Source organism: Thunnus thynnus, chromosome 21, assembly GCF_963924715.1.
Source record: "Thunnus thynnus chromosome 21, fThuThy2.1, whole genome shotgun sequence".
Taxonomy (NCBI): domain Eukaryota; kingdom Metazoa; phylum Chordata; class Actinopteri; order Scombriformes; family Scombridae; genus Thunnus; species Thunnus thynnus.
The window spans coordinates 22,212,373-22,235,293 of record NC_089537.1 but is presented as its reverse complement, the minus strand read 5'-3'; the positions used below and the strand labels follow the sequence as shown (position 1 = coordinate 22,235,293).

The following is a 22,921-nucleotide window of genomic DNA, read 5'->3' as shown; positions in this document are numbered from 1 at the left end:
AATAAAGCAATAAAAAGGTTTTGTTTACTCTTTTCTATGACTAGTTTCTACCAGTAATTTTAAAATGCATGCTACATGCTGTCTTTTGTTATGCTTTTAAAATATCAGGGTAGCGATAATGAACTACAGTCTCCAGGCGGAGAGCTTTTCTTTTCCTAGAAACTCTTAATTCTGTGCATGCAAGCTGCTTCTAAAAAAAGCCTGGATCTCCCAACTACACTACACACAGCTAATAAATGGACTTTGAGGTGAGATTGTTTTGTCAACTGCTGTTTCTAAGGTCAAGATTGAGCTTAGGAACTCGAGGGCAAAAGTGTGACTTTTGTTCATGACATTTTATTATTGCTCAAATATAACCATTCATGTCAGACTTGTCAGACTGAAAATTGTTAAGGACCAGGAGATACCCTCAAAAGACGGAACTCTCTCCTATTTGTTTCTTCCCCTCAGGCCTCACTGGGCTTGATCAGGCCCAGCTGTGGGTCAGAGATGTGACCGTGGAGTCACACTGAGCCACCCTTCCTGCACCACCGACACACACCCAGCCAAGTTTTGAAACCTGAGAGAGGGACTGAGGAAGAGAGAGTGGGGGTGATGCATACAGGAACAGAGGCCGATAGGGAATGACAGCCTGGTCGGGTGTAGAGTCGAGAACACATCTTATCTGTTCGTTAGCAACAGCAGACCACAAGGCCATAGCCTGTAGCTGACCTGGGCTCGACCAGCTGGTTGATGCATTAAAAATAAGGAAGAGAGATATACAGTAAAGAGGTGCATGTGCTGATACTATGTATTATCAGCACTGGAGCCAAAACACTTCTTAGTACTCATCCTCTGCAGCAGATAACTTCACTTACTTTTTCATACAATCCCTTTACAGTTATAAACATCTGCTGCTGTCTGTCTTTCCGATGCCACAATCAGATGCTACTAAGTATGAAGCAAGGGCTCTTTGTCAGCGTGAGCTAAGTATAATTTAGATTTAATCTCTCATTGCTCAGGAAACTGTGTGGCTTTTGCCAGAGCCAAAGTTGAACCAGGGTAATAAAAACTACACAAACAGGACTAAACTTGTAATAAACTAAAACTACTCTCTAAGGTAGCACTTAGTGCTCTGATCAGCCCTGGTGAACTTCAAGGAGTCTGTAGGTGTTGTAAGACCTGTGTTGTTTAGTCCGGTTGCATTGGACTCTTGTTCATTTTCCTTCTTGGTGTGATTTGTTTGGCCAGATCTGGACACCGCAATCATACTTGGGTGCGGACCAAAACAAACACAAGCCCCTTTTGAGGAAGTGGTCTCAGTCCGGATACAAACAAATTCTGGAGTGGTTTGTCTGTAGGGAGAACATGATCCAACCTCAATCTGACCCAACTAAAAGGCCTTCTCTGTAAGTTTGAGCTAAAAGGCTCATGCAGCCAGATTCAAATGAGCTGGGATATGGATGAGCGAAATTTGTAGTCGCTAGCAGCTAGCCAGAGAGTGAATCGAAATCCGAACTGGACTAACAACCAAGTACGTTACCTTGATAGGACCTTCTTCAGAACCTTCTTCCAGTGTTTACATTCTCATTCCCACCCCAGATACAACTAACCAATAACCCGAGTGAACATTCTCATGTGGAATTTAGTCCTGCATTTTGCTTTGCTTGAATATTTTAATTTACTCATCCACTGATTCAGACCACAGCAAACCACTTATAGGTTTGAAAACTCCTGAGGAGCAATTCTGTTTCAGAATGTGGGATTAACTACATAGCCAGTTACTTCATCCAAACAGCCTCTGAGATAGCTCTTAGCAAAGAGTTCCTTTTATTTTTTATTTATTTTATTTTATTTATAAACACAAATATTTTGTATTAATCTCCCTGTTTTCTGCAAGCCCAGCTGTAGGTCTCAGTGGGACTTGGCCTAACTCAAGGATAGTTCCAGAACAAGCTCAGGTTGCCTGACCTGGTATGAAACCACAGTCCTGCCAACAGGTTGACCTTGGACATGCATGACCGAGAAAAGGGACAGAGACAGAGATAGAGCATGGGAGGGTGAGTCAGTCAGACGCATAACGCTGTCACAGCGAGTCAATCTTTTAAAAGACAATGATACAGCAGTGTTCTGGTCCACGTGGAAACCATGTTTGAACCCTGTGTATATGAATTTGAAGGGAAGCTGGGGCCTGGACCCTAGAACAAAAATGATCTGCTAATGAGATATCAAATACACAAATTGAGGACTGACCATTTTTCCATAAAGACTTAATATGTACTCTACTATGTTTGAGATTTTGTAAAGCCAGACAGAGAAAACTACTTGGGGGACAATTATAGATCAAAAAAGGCCAAAAAGGAAAAAAGCATCAAGACCACTTACCCCTGTCTGCTGAGGATGTTGTGAGCCTGTTGCTCGATGAATAGGTCCCCAGGAGACACACCATGTTTAGGTGAGGAGAGGGAAGCATGCCTGCTCAGCTTCGGTGAACTGGGTGGCACCCCTGTGACTGAATAGTCCTTAGCAGGCACCCTAGCAGTGGAGGACTGTGATGTCACATCCATGTATGAGGAAGAGGCTGGCAGCTCAGGAGGAGCAGCCCTGCGTTGATTTTCCAGGTTCATCAACCTCTCTCTCTCTGAGAATGAGTCCACTCTTACTCTACCCATCTCATAGCCTGGGTCAAAGTGGCCTTGCTGGGGCACTGTGCGTCCTGCCCTTGGGCTAGTGGCAGAGGTGCTGTTGTAGGAACTCAGGGTGATGTCTCTCCCTTCCTCCTCAACTGACTCCCCTCTATTACGTCTCTCTGAGCCTTCAAACTCTTTTTGGGTGCGAGTGTAGCGGGAGGGAATATCCACATCTGGTTCGTGATCCAAAGAGATGCCATAGCGCTCAGCTAGCTGCCGGCGCCGCTCCGCCTTGTAGCGGGCAATGCGTTCGGCCTTGGACTCCAGCTCCGGGGCACTGTTGGTGGAGCCTGAACGGTAGACCGGCTCTGTGTGGATGGAGGACTGAGGATCGGGCCTGCATCGAGCTCTGGACTGACGCTCTGGAGCAGTCACCTGCATTTCTGGGCTTTCAAATCCCTCCATGCCATACCGCTGGACTGTGACTATACGGCAGACAAAAGAACAGAAAGTAGTTATTTGGTTATTCCCATACAAGCACACAAAATAAATAAAAAATACTGCCTCAGTACTCTACGAGTCTCACCACCACAGGGCTCAAAGGGGTCAGAGGCCCTGGTGTATCGTGGTGTATCCTCCTCCAGAAGCCGGTTGGCCACCAAGCTAGGCAGCAAAGATGGATGCACCTCGCCTTCTATGCCCTCCAGGCGTCGAGCAATACGCTCCTTTCTACACACACACACACACACAGGCAGGAAGGAAGAAGTAGTCAGCCTCAGACATGTTATTATCCTCCTTAACATTATCATTATCAAGAACGCTTGCAGCCTTTTTATACACAATCATCACCTCACCTGTTCATTTCCCAGTCACTTGCGCTTGTGGTAATGCCTTCAAATCGTTTCCTCAACTCAGAGACTAAAGGGAGAATACATAAAATACTTCTATCAGTAAAACAAAAAAAACAATCTCTCAGCTGTGCTGTCTTATGAAAATAAAAATACTGTTCCATAAAAGACAATTATGAGTATTCACAGGTGACAAGCACAGGCATTCTCACAATAATGCAGGTTGTAAAACAGCCAGCAGTTTAGCCAGATTTTGTAACCACCTTATTTTTAGGTAAACCTGAAGGTGAGCACAACTGTAACAACGCTAATAATCCTTCATTGCTCAGTAAAACCATGAGTGTGCACAACTATAGAGAGTATGGTAGATTAAAGTTGAACCACAAAGTCGGTCCCCAGGAACAACACTGGGGTATAGTTTTGGTGAAGTGGCCACAGTCAGTATTGCAGGTCACATGACACACGCTGGCCAAAAATAAGCCAGATGAAGATTCTTCTGTGCATGTTCTATGGGTCCAATAACGCAGAAGCCCAAAGGACTCAATGATACTTATTAAGAAAAACGGTATCCGACATGACGGCATGGATTCACATTAAATACACCTTTTTTGGCAGTGTCATTATAAAATTAAATTTCCACCATCAGTTACATTCATTCAGTTGCAGTTTTTAGGGACACAGCGATCCCTTGTGTCATGTTACATCACATAAAAACAATTCCAAAAAGTTCCATGCAATGAAGTATACAAATCTCAAATTTTGGAAAAGAGAGTGTTGGTATCAAAATGGTATCAATAGATAGCCAGAGTTTAGATAGCCAGCAGTTCACTTGTTGCTGCTGCTGCTGATTGGCTAAACATGCTGCTCACACTATGTTTGCTCCAAATATTTGTGCTTTGTCTGTAGTGGCACTTCACAATCACCACAATCTCAGAACATATGAGACAAACTGGTTTTGAACTGCCCGTGGAAAGTATTTGCTCCGTTTTATGTGCGTGACTACAGTCATTGTACACAATGCACCTGAACTCCTCCTATGTAATCACTTGCTGCTGATCTGCTAAACGTGCTGTTAACACTATGCTTTCTGTCTAGACATGGGGTAAGAATGTCCATTCTTGATCAAAAGCTCTGTTTTTGCTGTCTACTTTTCTCTCTTTAGAGCACTTTTCTCTGACTTGTGTCCCACCTCGTCTCTGGTCTCTCCCTGACATGCTTGTTTAATTCAGCAGAGCCCTGAAGTTCCGCCCTGCAACTGCACAGAGAAGAGCGGCTCGCTGATCACTGGTTTATTCAAAGTTTATTAATATTAAACACATCACGTGTCAAAATTGCACCAAAACACTGCACTCCCTTGGGTCCCCAGCCATATGTGGAGTCATTTGGATGAACGGTTCAAGAGATACGTGAAGGACATACATACAGACAGACATACAGACAGAGATTCCTTCCTTTAGTAGATAGAGCCTGTCAAGACAATAAAAACTGCAGTCATATTGTACAATATGTGAGGACTGTTCTTGTAGAAAAAGTGATTTAAGACAAATCTGGACATGAATCCACCTGGCAAAGAGGCTGCTGTTGCACAACAGCAACTTTCATAAACCCTGAGAAAGGTGACATGGTGAGGGTCATCTGCAAGCAAGCACAAATAAAACTTACAAACTCACCTTTGGGGAGATTGGACAAGAGACTAACATCTATATCCTTGGTGCTTTTGGCTGGGTCGTCTTTTTCGTCAAAGGAGAATTCTTTCTGGAAGCTGAGGGGTGCAGGAAAAATACCAACTGTTATTGAAACAGGGCTTAACTGTGGGAAACTGGGTTTGTTTATAGACTGACAGTGTAAGCAGTTGTAAAGGGCTCACTGAATCAATCTGAATTTGATCAAATAGTCCAAATAAAATTCTGCTTGGAAACAGGATAATTTAAATGACAGTCAAGAATCTAGTTAATCATCCAATAGATTATGGAGGAAGCTACAAAAACAAGCAATCAATCATCCAAACAATACATTTTGGTATTCAATCTGTAAATTTCATCATGTTTTGAATCCCCAAATATTTATCTAGAAATTATGAGGTTTTAATGCTGATACACCCTCCTACACAGATGCACAACAAATCTCTCTCTCTCAGAAACATACTGAAGTCATTTATGGATTTAATTCAAAACCACAATGTTACAAGACAACTATAAAAAAAAGAACTGGCAGTAGATTATTGGTGTGAAGAAACAGTCAAGAATTGGGAAAATATGACTTTGTGGTTTTGTCCATTCCAGCAACCACAGAGTTGTGAACACACTGATATACAAAGACATTGTAGATCCTTCTCTATCATAACAGAATCAGTTTTCATGACAAAATATTTTCCAACATCTGATTCCTACATGACACACTCAGAGTTTGGCATCAAATTGGAGTCACTATGCCTGATGTCCTCACTGCTACTAAAGGAAACTTCATAGATTAGAGGCTAACATGTAGGCCTGGTGGAGTGTTTGACACCCAGCCAACAAAATGATGCTGAGCAATCCTGCTAATTCTGCAGCACGGCGGTTTTACACTGGCAAGCAGCTAAGTGAGCTTATCTTTTACTATCTCACTAAGCTTGGACACTTGACCTGTTCAAAGCACCCAAGCTTTGTCTGATACCTTGCTATCTGTTTATTTCCGCAGTCAAAGTATTACAGTAAGGATGTGTTTAACAGATATCTCTATTCAGTATTGTTTTCGTCCCAGATAGGACTTAATTCCTGTCAAGGAAACCAGCCTTAAAGTGAGACTATGTGTCTTTTGAAAAATAAATAGCACATTCTTTATGTTACAAATAAAATGCTGAGTTCATAAGCAATAAAACGTACCCTTGCTCAGTTCAACTCGTTCAAGGGTTTGCTGTTAAAATGTTCAGCATTTACCATTATTCCATACCACTTATCCTTTATCACTTGTGGCTACAGGGACTGCTATCTGGCAAAGGTTACTAAGTATTGCTATATATATATATATATATATATATATATATATATATATATATATATATATATACATACATACATACACACATACACATTTCTACTATTGGTGCATTTGTTTTCTCTGCATTTGTTTTCTCTTCCCCTCTTTACTTTACTTCCACTATCCACCTTTGCAAGATCCTCTTAGACTTTTAGGTTGGTTTGTGCAGGACATTGATCGTCCTTTTCTTCATGTCCTTTCCATCTTTTGCCTTCAAAATCTCATCTCTAGTTCTTTGTTCAGCAGATTCCCCACCCAGTCACATCAGTTGCCACACAATGTATTTATACAGAGAAGGCAGTAAAAGAGGGTCACCCTTCTTGGAAATGATCTCATCTCATCCGTTTATGGTGCTTAGACTAACATTTCAAAATTAAAGCCCCCATGTGTACAATTTTGTCAGTCTTTTGTTTTGTTTTTACGATATTGTCAAGACCCTGGACAGAGATGTTGAGCCATCTCATCTGTGTTTTGATGAGATTGTATGCTAATATAAAATTTTTGAGTGCATTGTATGGGGGCATTCAGTCTCTTTTGGGTTCTGTTCCTTTAACCTCATCAAACTAAATGAGAAAGAGAAATAGAAAAGTTGGTCACAAAAAAAAAGGAATGAAAACATGATGAAATGTGTAACAACCATGTCTTTTTGAACATCTTACCTCAGAGCTCTCTTCTGTAGCAATCTGGGATTGCCAAGTTTAATGGGGGTGTCACTCCCAAGTCCTGAGAACACAAGAAAAGAGTGTAATATTTAGTCACATCACACTGCTCACTGACTGACTCCAACTCTGTTCATTAAAACCTGAAACTGAAGGCGCTGCTGTCCAGACACACACTGCAACTCAGCATCTAAAGGTGAACCAGCCAGTCTGTCTGCAGGTCCTTGGCACAGAACCACATTAATTAAGTGGACTTCAACAGAGAAAACAAATGATGTGGAAAACAATAATCTGCCTGCCTTAATGAATCACATCAAACAATAAGTGATCTGTAGAGTTAAAAGGCTTGCAGCTCCCCCAACCTCCACCCCCACCCATCCCCACAATTGCAACAGACACACAAATCATTACTGCGCATACATCCAGAGACACTGACTGTCTCCATCTTAAGTATCAGTCTATGTGCCGTGAATGAGGTCATAGCTCAAAGCGTTTGATAGAGGAGTGACTGTCTGTGTGTCACAGGCGCTGTAAAGTCTGATCACACGTCAAGGTTGCCTTGCAGTGCAGCTGGGACGATGCCAGGAAGAGCCAAGCACATCATTGTCGCTGGGCAGCACTTCTATACCCGGCATGAATACAGATAGGGGACAGCATGAAGAGACAGAGAAACCATACTGTCCAATTCCTAAAACCACGCACTATTATGAAGCTATGTGATAAATCTCAATTAGACACGAGAGTTAACAAACCTATTAAAGTCTGGTGTCTATTAGGAAAACGGCCAAAGTCAGTAAACGAAGAAAAAACAGGACATAAACACCTGCCTACAGAGAAATACAGCCTCATTACCAAGAAAAAGACATTAGTGGGTATTAAGCATCATAAACAGTCATGCAAAGAATGCGGGTTCTGTAGAATATCTCTTTAAAGAATGTCTGCGTCTGCTTTACTTATTGACTCCAAACCTCAAACGTGCAGTTTTGGCTGCCCTGGACCTAAGAATGGCCATAGCTGTGCAATTTTGGGACAAACATGTGGTCCCACTTCCATCCCCTCTAAGTTCACCTCAGGGCCGAGTGACGCCCCAGCTCCCCCACTGCTCCACCCAAACTCCTAACCTCTCCCCCGAGGCTGCCCACCCCTAACCCCCCATTCCAGATCTGTTAGTCCTTATTAAGGATGTTTGGGTTGATGCTTTAAATCCCTCCTACTTAAGCAAAACATAATTTGAGAAGAAAGAAGGCTTATTTGGAGAGAGCAGTATGCCTGGATGTGTTTGGGGATAGTCGTGTATTGTTTCAGCTGGGTGGAATATAGCTGGTGAAAACACGGCTCATTCCTTGCAAGCCTTGAATGATAATCCTGGTTATCTAAGCTGATTGTGTTTCCCTTTGACAACGATCCAAAGATTAGGTTGACACCATTCTAGTAGATATTTCAAAGTACAAAAAAAAAGTTAGAGAAAACCGGAGCACACATCTTTTCTAACTGAGACAACAACATATTACGCAGCAACCTCAAACACTTACCCATGTGTTCATAACAGATGAAAATCTCATCTCTGTGAGGAATTGTCTTACTAAGAATTGAAAAAAAGTATCTGCTACCAGAATGAGTCTCATAAGCCCCAGGCAAACAAAACTTCCTCTGCATAAATTAACATATAAATTTCAAATATAAATATTTCAAATGTATCTATTTATCCTTAATTGACATCTCAGATCTAAAACTAGAAAGAGTAAGTCAAGCTGATTCCAGCAAATTTTGACACAAATTGCATCAATCTGGTTGAAGGACAAAATAGGACCTAAGCAGACTTGCATGAGAAATTCTGGTATTTGTCAACCTGTTTCTAATTCTCATATTTTTGGCCATTATAACAATTAGTCACGATAACATTTCACTTTCCATGACCTTTGCAGGCTTTGAAGTTAGTATAGGCACAACAGATCCACTTATTTGACAACTTAGCAGGTGATTTACCTGCCTTCATGCATGCACACTGGTCTGTTTATGTTAATGTGAAGCAGCTATATAGCTTGTGTGCCTGTTAGAGAAGTAGCAGATGCAACAAGATGACTCTTGTTTGCAAGTTTCGAAGTTGGAAAAAATTCAATGATAAAATATACAGTTTTTAAACCATTATACAATAAATGAAGACCTCCAGTTGTGGCTAATTGGGATGCAATTCCTGTGCAGTTTTCAAGCTACAGCTTTCCAGGGGATAACTTTCTTTACTTCTAGTAAAAGGACTCAGAGTGTTTGATATGAATTCTGCTGAATTAAAAAGGTCTTTGGAAAGCAGTAAGAGGCTCATGCTCCTTGCCAGAGGCCGTGTTTCCCAGATCTCTACAATGCAGGTGGCAAGTAGAATGTTATCATGACCAATACTCATAAATGTCAAAAAATGTAAAAACAACACACAAGTTGGCAAATACCAGAATGTCCCTTTAATTGGTAGTTGAGTGTGAAACAAAACCAGATGCCAAAGTAAAGGTTAATTAGTTGCTAGTGTCAAAATAACAAAAGTATTTGTCCCTCGGGGGGGCAGCTGTCTGAGGCTTTTGTAAGGTCTAACGTTATCCAAAACCCAGACCTGTATTCCTTTTACACCTCATACAGCCTATATGTAGCGGCATGTGAGCCATCAGGGGCGACCCTTCAGAAAGCCCAAGTGCCCCAATACATTCATCATTCCAGACACAGGCATAAAAACCTTCACAATGATCACAGATGTCGCAGAGCCTTTGATGCTGGCTGTAATCTACAGAAAAACTATGGTTGCTATAGCTGCAAGGGAATGTGTCAGGAATTCCTCTGCACCGTGCCCTGGTGTGTGTTGATGAGGCTGTAAAAGCGGCTTGACACTGATAAAACATGGGGATAAAATGATTTAATGATTCAGTGGAGGGTCATTCAGGCTCTGAAGTGAGGAAAGCCTTTTATGTGATGGTATCAAAGGTGTGAAGCACAAAGAATGTATTACACTGTCTGTACACAAAGAAACAAAGTTGTCTTTGGGAACGCTCTGCTCCGATAAACTCAACTTTCACTTAAAGCTAAGGTCAAACAGGTTAACTACATTATTAATAACTGGGGGCCCAATTTCAAGAAAATACCAATCAAACACAGAGGCTTATTCCAACGTCTTAAAAGGTGCAGTGTGTGGAATTTAATGGCATCTAGCAGAACGGAATTGGCAGAAATGGAATTGAATATTCATAAGTATGTTTTAATTAGTTTATAATCACCTGAAAATAAGAATTGTTGTGTTTTCGTTACCTTAGATGAGCCCTTTATATCTACATAGGGAGTGGGTCCCCTTCCACAGAGCCTGCCATGTCGCACCGCCATGTTTCTACAGTAGCCCAGAACGGACAAACCAAACACTGGCTCTAGAGAGGGCCTTTCACGTTTTTCGCAAGGTTTGCGGCCACTGTACGTTGTCCTGTATGCTTGGAAGGGGCGGGCGGCTGGGGGTGTGGTGTGGTGTGGTGGGGTGGGGTGGGGTGGGGTGGGGGCATTCAGTTCCTTGCAATCTGCAACCTCATCGCTAGATGTCACTGAATCCTATACACTGGTCCTTTAACACACAAACACACCCAGAGTGGTAACCAAAGAGGCATCAGGGGCTGAGCATATGTCCAAATTGAGATACAGGATTAACTTCGATGCCTGGGATTACAGCAGGCCCAAAAGGAAATGTGTCACTCTTTAACCGTCTGCATTACATCACACTGTGTGTGTGTGTGTGTGTGTGTGTGTGTGTGTGTGTGTTTGTGCATGTGTAAATCTCTACTACTCCTAAAGTTGCCCACCTACTCTGCCTTCACCCTGCTTTCTAGGAGAATCAAGTTGTGACTAAAGCCTCACTGAGAGAGGCTTAAGAAGTAAAGCATTGAAAAACAGATGGGGAATCAGAAATTAGGTAAGACCAAGACTACAAACAGTGGACTTAACAAAAGGATGTGACAATAAGCCAATTATGTCTTTAACACTAATATCAATGAGTAGTATACAAGCAGCTCAGTCTCAAACTGAATCCTGTGGAGGAAACTCAGGGCAAAGGACAGGTACGCTGGCGTAGCTATGACTTAAACTCCCAAACACGCTTCAATACACAACCCCTTCCCCCAAAAGGTCTCCATGCTCACATAAAAGCCTGGAACTGTGGGCCACCTGTTGTGGATTCCCAGCCAGTTAAGCATGGAGAAGCCAGATCTCAACACTCACTTCTCACTCACAAAATATTACAGAGAATGGTGGGAATTAGAAGCATTTACAGAGAAGCAGACATGGACCTGTGGCAAGTCAGCACTGTATAATCAGTAGACACACAGAAAGGTTGGTAACACTGGGGCTGGATGACAGATAAATGATGTTAGATTTACCTCAGTAACCATGAAGTCATGATATTTCCTTTCTCATGCTGACTCACCTCTGATGTGTTTGCTCTGATTAATGAATGTAATGAATAAAAATAATTGGCGTGTCTTCATGAAATAGAAGCTCTAGAAGCTCGGTGACACAGGGACTACTCACAGGGCTAGTTTATGAATTACTGTAGCTGTTGAGCTAACAACATGCTAGCAAACCGAGAATAAGCTAGTCAGTCACAGTAAGTCTCCTGGCCTCTTTCTAGTGCGCCATTTACTCTCCCCAGGCATTTTATTCTCAGGATTTTACATCATTTCATTCAATGGAGAGTTTTTGAAAAGGGGGTGAAACTAGCTAGCTTGCTCCTGTCTCCTAACTGTCTAAAACTACGCCTCTTTTGTGGAGTGGGGGTAAAATAAAAGTGGATGGTGCGACACAGCTAACAAGCTACGATAAGTTCATTAATTTAAGCATTTCGGACTCAGGACTGTTGACTTGAACCTGACGCAAAAATTTCAGATTTACTTTGTTCCCGCAAGTCAAACTATTGAAATTAACAGATTTCATTGCCAATTTTTGCCATTTTAAAAAACTGGTGTGACCAGCCCTTTAGATTTTTTATTATAAACTGCAATGAGAGTAAATTTAGGTCATTAAGACATTCATAATGTCGCTCATCCAGCCCCAGTGCACACATACACAGCCATGAGGGCAACAAAGTCTGAGAATACATCCATACATGCATCTACACTTTCCTAACTAAGTCTGAGTCCAAGTAGCTGTGGGGCTCAGAAATAGTCGCCTCCCTGAAACAGCAGCCTGAACTGTTAAGAGTCCCTTATCTCTGCTTCGTTGTGTCCTTGGAGGCTACAGCTGCAGTGCAAGGACAGCTGGCTGGAAAGCAGGACAGTGAGCAGAGAGGAAGGGAGTCTGCAGTTTGTTGCCTGCCAACTCCCAAGAGCTCAGATTCCTAGCTCCACAACACGAGTAACCTGTCCCCAGCTCTCAGCTTGAGCTCCAAATCTCAGCTCTGCCCCAAGCTGCAGAGTCCCAAGTCTCTGCTCTTACCTTGGCTGCAAAACTTGACGTGACTCAGGTAATTTGAGATCCACGGGTTCCGGTACATTTTGGCAATAAAGTCAGGGGGAGAGGATAAGACAGGAAAGAAGTGAAAGAGATGGAAACACAGGGTAGAAAAGAAGGGTAGCAGAAAGGCAGCTGCGCAAGAGGTGATGCAGCTACAAAAGCAGTTTGTCAGTGCTCTGGGACAGGCAGGGAGGGAGAGAGAAGGGAGTCAGGTAGCGTTAGAGAGAGGCAGAGGAGGGAGGGAGGGAGGAGAGAGAGAAAGCAAGAGAGAGTAAGAGTGAGTCCCAGCCGCAGTGCTGGTACAAGCAGAGGTGGTCCTGGTAGGCAAACAGAGGAGTGGTGAAGCTGTGGCTGCAGCTCTGCCCCTTTGATATCCACTCCTCCGCTCTGGTTCCTCTCACTAGACGAGAGCTAACCAGTGCCCACTACAACAACAACCTGCAGGGCTAAAAGCTGCTCAGAACTGGGTAAGCTCATTAACCAAGACAAGCAAATTAGGCCCCATCCTTACTATGCTACCAGATTGGAGCAAAGTGTCCTGCATGCTACAGAATGAGCCTCACAGACACAGAGAAAGGAAAAAAGATTGTGTGTGTGTTTAAGAGACAGAGATAGTTAGTGAGTGTCCCAGGAGAGTGCTGCCTTCCCTTGGCTCACACACACGAGCGGGATGCCAAAGAAACCGGTGCAGAGCATCAGAAAAGGGAGGTGGGGGGGGGGGATGGCATGGGCGGTGAGAGAAAAGTGCGCAGGGTGGGTGGATGGGAGTGGAAATAAAGTGAGCAGGGGGAAGAGGAGAAAGTTAAAATGACCCTCTCAGCAAGATGAGAAATTCCAGTCATCTCTCAGAAGGGACAAAATAAAAGGAACAGAGCACAGAGAGAGAAAGAGAGAGAGAGAGAGAGAGGGAGCGAGCAAGAGAGAGAGAGAGAGAGGAGGCGGGAGGGACAAAGAGAAGGTAAGAAAGATAGCAATAGTGAAACCAATGCAGCAAGAGGGAGCATGCACCGATAATGAGGGAAACAGAATGCCAGTTCTGGTACGGCTGCTTGAGAGTAACGCTATCAATATGCTAAACACTGTGGTTCTTCCTAGAACAGCTGAAAAGGGGTAGAAGGGGAAGAAAAACAGGCTGATTTATAGACAGTCCTTTTAACACACTCATCAAAAGTGTTTGCGCGTCCCAAAGCACACATAAACCGATATTCCCCGTGAGTCATGGTGTGTATAAACCCATTTCCTAGTGTGATTATGCTGCGAGTGAACACCAAGAACAAGACACGAGCACACGCACACACACACACACACACACACTTCACCTATGCATCAATGTGACGATGATGCGTTTATCATTGTACTGAGAGGGCACTGCAGGGAGGCTGGCGCAGAGCCCGACGCTGTTTTTCAGACACTGCTGGGAAAACAGTGAGCAGTATCTTATCTTTCTGCAGCATACAGAGGGAAAAACCTGTCACCGCCAAACATGCAGGCATAAACATAAAGCAGATCTAGTGGAGAGAAGCGGTCGCAAATGTCAGTTTGTCAATTCAGTGGCTGCAGAATGACAAGAATAGCAGTCAGAGAAAGGCAGAAAACATTGATCTCAGCGGACTTCTTCTAAACTTCCTATAAATGTGAGCCAGGTTGTTGGACTATTTCAAAAGCACCAACGCAGAACAGACTTATTACATCATAACATTTGTTAAATCTCATAAATCTATCAAGCCTCACCATCAAGGGCTACCCAGGTGTATCAAGATGCAACCTGCCTGACTCACTCACTGGGGTGTGTAAACTTCAGAGATGGCATGTTTGGATCCTTCTCTGAGATGAGCTCATCTGGCTCAGCATGTGAACTGTGTGCATTCACACACTTATGCACACACATAGAGAATACATCACAAACCTGTCATTTCACACCGAGGGTGAGCGGACGGGAAGAGCGCTACCTGCACGCAACACTATAACTCTGTTACTTTCAACACAAGCCTTCGAGGGATAACAGCGTAAATCATCAAACTATAGTCAGACTAACAGCAGATGATTCATAATGTAATGTGTAGTTATTGATTATCATTTGAGTCTATCTGGTGCTTAATGCAAATTGGAGTAGTTTGTAAATGGTATATCAATACAATTCAATTCAAATTTGCTTAATTGGCATGAATGTCACAACAACAATATTGCCAAAGCATCAAGAATCAATAAAACAAAAATACATTTCATAAAATAAAACAAGAAAAGAGTAGCACAGTATCATTAAAACTTGCTCTGTGTGTTTGTGTTGCGTGTGTGATTTTGCATCTGTGTGTACATAAGCAAGAAATAATCATTAAAAGAACAAATAATAATAATAATAATCATGATTATTATCACAAATAAGTTATTAATGGGTCTTGTTTTGATGTAAATAAATGAGAACAAAATTCAATTCAACTTTCAACTTTTCAAATTCAGGATACATTTTGGTTATATTTGGGAAATGTTTCTCCCTTAAAGTTTGGAACTTTGAACATGAGGTGAGAAAGTGTAGCTCTGTCTCTACCTGTCCTGTGTCACACTGGGAGCAGAGTCTCTCTTCCTCTGGCAGCCAGCTCTGTCTATGGCTGCTGTTCACTTACTCTGTACATTGTCGAGACTTTTCATAATTTAAGAGTTTTTAATTGTGATTAGGTAACTTGCTAATGTGAATTCTCTTTTGAGGGCCAGATAACATTGTAATTTACTCTGTATTTTGGGATATATCATTGAAGATCTGGTTCAAATTAATTGTGGAAAATGACTTGAAAACTCAAAGTAGATTATTAAGATGGATTGGGTTTGATTCTGAATTTATGCCAAATAGACTAGATAAGAGTTTTAAAAATTGGGAAAGGGGACCTACAATATTCCTGGAGCTCTTAAGTAAGAAGAAAATCAAAAGTTTTCAGGAGCTAAAAGACCAATATCACCTAACAAATTCGGATCAATATAGGTATTTGCAATTACGGAACTATCTGGAGCAAACAATGAGGGGGGTTATAGGCGGGAGGAGGACAGAAATTATTGAGATGTTTACTGCAACATATGAATCAAAATTGGGAACGAAGCTTATCTCAAGACTATATAAGGCAGTGGAGGACTTAAAGGGAACAGACACAGTGTATATAAAAGAGAGGTGGGAGAGGGATGCAAATATTGTTATATCAATGGATGAATGGGAAGAGATAAATGAACAGCAATGGAGAACAACCTGTTCTTTATCTTGGAGAGAACATGGGTGGAAGAATATTATAAGATTTTTTAGAACACCAGCACAGTCAAAGTATCACGATACAAAGTGCTGGAGATTGTGTGGAGCTGAGAAAGCTGACCACTTCCATGTGTTCTGGAGTTGTCCCTCCATCCGCACCTACTGGCAGGAGCTTAAAAAGTGTATGGATAAAGTATTAAAGGTAAATCTTCCACTTACATTTGAGGTGTTATACTTGGGGATATTGGGCATAGATTTAACAAGATTTGGGGACAAATATATTTACAGAATAATGCTGATTGCAAGTAAAAAAGCGATTACCAGAAAGTGGTTGAAGAATGAGGTACCTAAGGTCGAGGACTGGGTTGAGGTTATGCACAATATATATGGGATGGAAAAGTTAACTTTCTCTGTGAGACTGGAGAGGGACAGATTCGAAAGAATTTGGGAAAATTGGATAGAGTACATAAAACCAACTAGATCAGACTTTATTTGAGATGTACATCATAGGAACTAAGACCCCTAGTTCATATTTCATAGCTACAGATGTTGAAAGGTTCTGTTTTCTTTTATGGTTCGTTTGTTTTTTTTTTTTTTTTTTTTTTTTTTTTTTTTTTTTTAAATTTTATTCTATTTCACAATATATGCATAATCGATCACATGGTAGAACTCTGTTAATTCAACTGGCTATGAGGTATGGAAGATTGTGAATAACTGTTGTGCTTTGAACATGTGTATATGTATCCATGTATGGATATATAGCCAGAGGTATATGAATAATATATTCTATATTTTATTTTATTTTACTTTTTCTCTTGATAGGTATGAGTAGGCACAGTTGTTCTCTATCTGGATCCAAAGTAAAAAACTAAGGAAGACTGTTATGTTTAAATGAATAATATTATAATATTAGGAATGGAGAAAAGAATACGACATTGTGTACCAGTTGTAAGCAGAATGTATGTGAAAACGGCAAATAAAAAGAAAATTTAAAAAAAAAAAATTTACTCTGTATTTTGGCTGTTTCTTTCCAATATGCAATATATTTTTCTTTTTGATTGTTTATAATTTGGTTTGGTCTGATTGAGTTGATGGTGCTGTCCAGAGGTGGTCTGGGACATATTGAGTTGTCTCTATCTGCAAAGTTAAATTCAATCTTTTTGGCTTGCAACCATTTAACACAACTTTTGCTTGTGACCAAATCACCACAGGCAGCTCATGTAGACAACCTGTGTTTACCTTTTCTGATGGTTACATTTGAATTTCAACTGTTTTTTTCCCCAAAAACTTTCATCTCCAGCTCTTCCTGCTCTTCTAAACTTCAACTGACATTTCAGCTGCTTTCATCTCTTACACTTCACAGTTCAACTGCTTTAACATATAAACTGACACCTGCATCAGATTTACACTTGAAATTTCTAACACTTGACATGTTAGCTTCATAATACATCCTAATAGCCTTTATTAAATTTAACATTTTATTAACATTTGTTCAGCTGTCACTGCTTACATACCAACTGACACTTACTTTGACATTTCAGCTGCTTTGGGTGCTTACATGTGGACTGACATTTCAACTGCTTTCATCTCCTACTGTTTTAAGTGTTAGTTACTTGTTCAGGGCATTTACAGACTAACCACTCAACTACCAACAAGGCTTAAACTCAAAACTTTCAGCAAATGCAAAACTTTCAGCAAATGCACTTATGCATTTCAAACTATTTCAGTGCTTCAACTTAAACCACATCTCCAAAATACAATATTTCACATGCAAAAATTTACATTTTAAGACATTTTAACTTTTTTACACTGGTTTGTTTGCATCTCTTCAGCAAAGACAAGCACATTTAAATTTTCCTCATAAGACATAAGCCTTTATGAGCAGTAAAACTATACTTGGAGTACAGAAAAGTATCTTTAAAAAATGTTATTTTATGTGGCAGCAATACGTTTTGTCATCTTTTCTATCCCAATTCTCTCACCCCTGGGTGGCAAAATGATTGACGAAGCACCTTTAATGGCATAAAATATGATCACTGATGATTTTAAGTAAACCCAAACCAAAGCAGGGCTTACAATCCAAGCTGTCATCATCGCCTCTGCACCTACCACCGTCTACCATCTGGCCGGCTGATTTGTAGGTAATGTTTGTTTCTTTGACTCATCTGTCACAGGGATGAGATCAGACCTACAAAACCACGGTTACTACCCTGTTATTAACAATGATGAGACTTTACTGCTAAGGATGGACAAGACCTTACAGGTTGCTGCAATGATGTAACGCTGTTCTTGTTCTCTAATCTTTGTGGTGGATTGTAGGATTTATGCAGACAGTAATATGGGCTCCCCGGAGAAAAGACATGGACATAAGCAAACAAGCAAATGGACTTAAAATAACTGGTATACTATATATTTCACATTCATCCCTTTGCTCACATAATGAGTGACAATTAGCGACTCCGCTGCTGCAGGTATGAGGAATGTGAGCATGTGGGGTACTGCATTAAGAGGGATTACGTTTGCTTCACATCACAGCCAAAGAGTCAAACAGGAAACCATTTGCAAACAAACTGAGGCCCTGATATTAACTGTGCAATTGAAAACAAATGGTGCAAATTTACATCTAACTGGGTAGAGTTTAGCTGTGAAGTGGAGCTTTCAAACACTCCTTTTTTAACAGTTTGAGATCCTTTAAATCCAATGCATCTTATTAACCCCAGACAAACCTTTCCATAAGGGCACCATAGACTTTATTTAGGGACTCTGTGGGAATTGATGTACATTTGCTTGTGTAAGTGCTTATACATTTGACCAACCTAAAATGGTTAGAGGAATGAAAGCACAGAGACCAGAAACTGGATCAAAGGTCAATGAAAATGAAAGCTGAAGCCATCTCTGTTGGCAAACTACACAACTTGACAAAGTGGTGAAACGGATATATCCCAGGAAAACTATATCCATTTAAGGAGAGCTTTCCAAGAAACTAGAGTGAGACCCATATAGGTTTTGAAGGCCTTTACAGTACCAATATGTTTGGGTTAAAACTGCCAGTTGACAATAACTTATGTTGATGTTCAAAGGCTTTAGCAGTGAAATTTTCATGCCAGTACATGCAAGCATTCAGTGTTTGCCCCAGGCTTTTGTTCTTTTCAGTCTTTGAAACAACATTTAGATGATGTGACAATAAAATGCAACATTGAAACCAAAGGTCAAAGCAATACATTCATGCATTCTTATGTGGGATTTAACTGTGTTTTGATGATTTCCTAACCTAACCTAATTTTTTGAACTTCCCAAACACAACATACAACTACAGCTTACACTGAAAATGTCTTAAAATGTTAATTGTTTATATGTTAGATATTGAATGAGAGTTATAACGTAAGTTAAAACACTTAAAGGGGACCTAACATGCTTTTTGTGAATTTCTGTCAATTATATACTGTTATTATGTCAGATGTCTATGTTAAACATAGTCAAAGTTCCAAAACTTGAGCATGTAAAAATGCCAACTTCATGTCAAAAGCCAGGGCTCAGCTTGCTCTGGGTGCTTCATGTGCAATCTTTCCTCTATTTCCCCAAGAAACTGACAGATTGTTTGCCCATGCCCACAATTGGCTGTCCGTTCTGTAGCTTTTGTTGCTTTGGTTGTTCCACGGGCTGTTTGCGTTGCCCATTCGAATATTTCAGATTGGATTCAGGCTCTACCATGTATGTATGTATGTATTTATGTATGTGAGAAGTATATATGCTGAGGGGCAGCCTCCAGGAGCTGACCAATCAGAACAGAGTGGGCTCATCAGGAGGGGGGCCTCCTCAAACAGGAGCTATAACAGCCTGTTTCAGACAGATGCTGAACTGAGGGCCTTCATAAAAAGGACCAGTATAAGATAAATAAGGATTTTTTTTTTATTTTAAACTGTAAATCCAAAGATATTCCAGTAGAGCCCCAGTATATAAATATAGACCTGAAAATGTGCATGATACATCATTTTAAGCAGTTGAAGTGTCAGTTCAAATTGAAGTACTGAAAGGGTTTGAAGTGTCAGTTATACAGCTAAAAGCAGCTGAAATCAGTGTAATACATGAAAGCATTTAGGGTGTCAGTTTGTATGCCGGCACTGAAAATAGTTAAATTAGCATTTGAAAAGTAAGAGCTGAAAGCAGCTGAACCATCAGTGAATGTCTAAGCCAAGAAAAGAACTGAACTGTCAGCTGATATCTAAGCACTGACAGCAGTAGAATCATCAGATAAAGTTGTAAAATCTGAAAGCAGTTAACATAAGTTGAAGTGTACTCACTGAGTATTTGAAAGTGCAAGCGGTTGCATTCTTAGTTTGTACATAAGAACTGAATGTGGTTGAACAGTTAAAGAACAAGAGATGAAAGTAGTTGAACTGTCATTGTAAGAGTGAGATGAAAGCAGTTAAAAGGTGTCAGTTGGACTATAAACAATAAAAGAATTTGAAAATTAAATTTAGGTTAAAGCACCAAAGATACTTTAAGAGTGCACACTGTAAATATTTGAAGTGTCAGTTTGTACAGTGTATAAATCAGTCAAATATTAATTTGTTAATATAATGATAATTCTAATAACAATGTCAGTATCAGGCTAATATATCGTAAGCTAACATGTCAAACACTGCAAGAAAGGCATTCAGGATGATGAAATTAAACAGCACCAAGAGCCAGGCAGGTTATGTTTAATATCATAATAACAGAGCCACACCTCTCCACTAATCATCCCCCCAGATGTTCAGTCAGCTCCACATTCAAAGTGGATGCTATTTCAGCCTGGACAAGCTCACATGTGCAGCCAGTCAGTGGGTCATTATTAGATAAACACTTCCAGACAGTCCATGTTTGCACTTAAAATGACCTCTAGCGCGTAAAGGCATCCCGACAGGTCTGCTAGGAGAAATGTCCTAAATGGCTGCATCACCTCCACAGTTGGAAAAGTCTCTCAGAAAAGAGGGAGAACACAGAGAAATAAATGAAGAAAGAAGCATTAGCAGGGCTCATCTTCTGCTCCAGGCTCTTTCACAGCTCTCTTAGAAATAAACTTCAGATTTATGGCATCCCTCAGGATAGATATCCGTCTTGTCTGGCGAGAGAGTGGCGGAGGGATCCAGTGCGTGCGGCCATGCTGTCTCTGCAGACACATAACAGAGCCCAAGTCTCTGCTCCACGGCCATAAATTCAGACAGGGGGGTAGAGAATGAAAGGTAAAGATATTCATATGCACACATAAAGGGAGTTTGAGGGAGGGAAACTGAGGCTAAAACTCCATTTGCAATGTTGTTTGATGTCTTTTACTAGACATGATGGGATTTCAGTACGCAGCAAACAGATTCTTCTATGTGCCCTTTGACCTTTAAGAGTAAAAATGGTGTGTTCAGAAACACTATGTTCTTCACAATATGTCAGTGACAACTCAGCAGATTTGAATATGGAGTTGCTGCTTTACTGCTGAGACGACGTTTGAAAAGCCACAGAGGGACAGGTATGCTGAGTTTTAAGGGTTGGGATTTGATAGCGTTTTATAGAATATGAATCAAGCATCCAATCCACTCATCAAACTTGGGCTCTTTCCAAGCAGCAACTACTAAGACTTGAGGCAGAAGCCAATGTGGAAGTACCTTACAGTGCAATGCCACTGACAGCCGTTCGATGCTGGCTCCAAAAGATCCTTGGCTTCAACTGACTCCTTTTCAAAAAGCATCAATTCTCTCTAGAAATATTAAGTCTTTTTTTTTTTTCAACAAGTCATTCTGGTCTCACTCGCTAAATTCAGGCCCTCTAATAAATGTATTGGTGGTCATTTTGGAAATTACTGCTCTGTTAAGATTTGATGAGCCTGAAGCTTTGAAGGTATTGATTGACAGCTGTGACTGACAGTTGGCTCACCTGTGGCTGATACAGTATGTATAATAATAATTATAGTATAATATAAAGTATGCATAATATATCATATCGATTTTTTAAACCCAAATCTGGTTGATACAAACACTGTGATTATTTTTACTATAAAAGTGAAAACTGTTGTTTTGCACTGCCCAAAGAAAATTCTTGAATGATAATCTGTTACACATGTATTACCACTGCTCAAAAATACGAAACTGTTCAAATTCAGGTTTGTGTGTTTGGTTGTCTTAATACAGGGGCCTATAAATACATTATGACTGGTAAACGGTTGAAGCCATTGCAGTTTCCTTTTTGTGATTATGTATGGTGTGGATAGGACCTCTCACAACCAAGTATACACACTTGCATTTTTTAGTTATATCTTTACATAAGTCTACTACTGAAGGGTAATGCAGGTGTAAGACCTGTCGTCTTGGACAAAATGAGCATTATACATTAAACAAATACTTGTTATAGGTCCACAGTAGTCAGAGCTCCTCAGTCTAAACCTCACACTCAACCCGCTCTCCTTATTTGGAAGGTCCTGGGTACAACAGAAAGATGGTGCCAACCATAAGCAGTAACTCTGGGCTTCAACCTGGCTCCAATGCAAACCAACATGTGACGTCACACCTTGCTACATCCATCTTTATATACTGTCTATGATTCTTTCAAATCCCTTCAAGAAATGTATAAATGACTTAATACTTATGAACTAAAACACAAAGAATGATATTCAGGGTGCTTTCACACCAAACCTGTTGTGTGTGATTTAAACTAACTGTGGTATGTTTGCTTAGTTTAGTTTAGGGTTATTTAGGCTGGTGGGAAAGCTATCATTTAAACTTCAATGTAGACTAAACAACTGCACAGAGACCATTTGAAAAGGTGGGTCTTGGTCTGGTTCTAACCAAACTCTGGTGTGCAAGACAACCACAGGATAGTAAGATGAATTTAAAGAAAGCTTTATTACAATACTTACATAAGCCATGTGCTTATCAAGAAAACTGTCAAGAAAGCAATCTGGATAGTTATGCAAAAGCATTTGGTACCACTGACCATTAATTAATTAATTTATTAACCATTACTTACACGTATAACTACGGTTAAACATGTGCACATCGGTACATGTGCAGGGCTTTTACAAGATACATCAAAAAGTCAAAAGTGTGTAGAACAGAAATC

The 22,921-nt window shown here is 40.7% G+C and overlaps 1 protein-coding gene across 23 annotated transcripts in view; it reads right to left on the bottom strand.

Moving 5' to 3' along the window:
- Positions 1 to 22,921, bottom strand: part of svila (supervillin a) — an 85,511-nt gene that overhangs the window by 38,368 nt on the left and 24,222 nt on the right. For 8 of the 23 annotated variants that reach the window (XM_067578308.1, XM_067578310.1, XM_067578321.1 and 5 more), the window contains exons 1-6: positions 12,583 to 12,804; positions 7,135 to 7,198; positions 5,128 to 5,219; positions 3,464 to 3,527; positions 3,196 to 3,338; positions 2,365 to 3,094 (exon numbers count right to left, since the gene is read on the bottom strand). In XM_067578308.1, the coding sequence (XP_067434409.1) occupies positions 2,365 to 3,094; positions 3,196 to 3,338; positions 3,464 to 3,527; positions 5,128 to 5,219; positions 7,135 to 7,198; positions 12,583 to 12,640 (1,151 nt within the window). In that variant the 5' untranslated portion in view covers positions 12,641 to 12,804. Of the gene's footprint in view, positions 1 to 2,364; positions 3,095 to 3,195; positions 3,339 to 3,463; positions 3,528 to 5,127; positions 5,220 to 7,134; positions 7,199 to 12,582; positions 12,808 to 22,921 lie in introns of those variants that run through there. The other 15 variants (XM_067578317.1, XM_067578320.1, XM_067578316.1 and 12 more) reach the window with 9 other exon arrangements.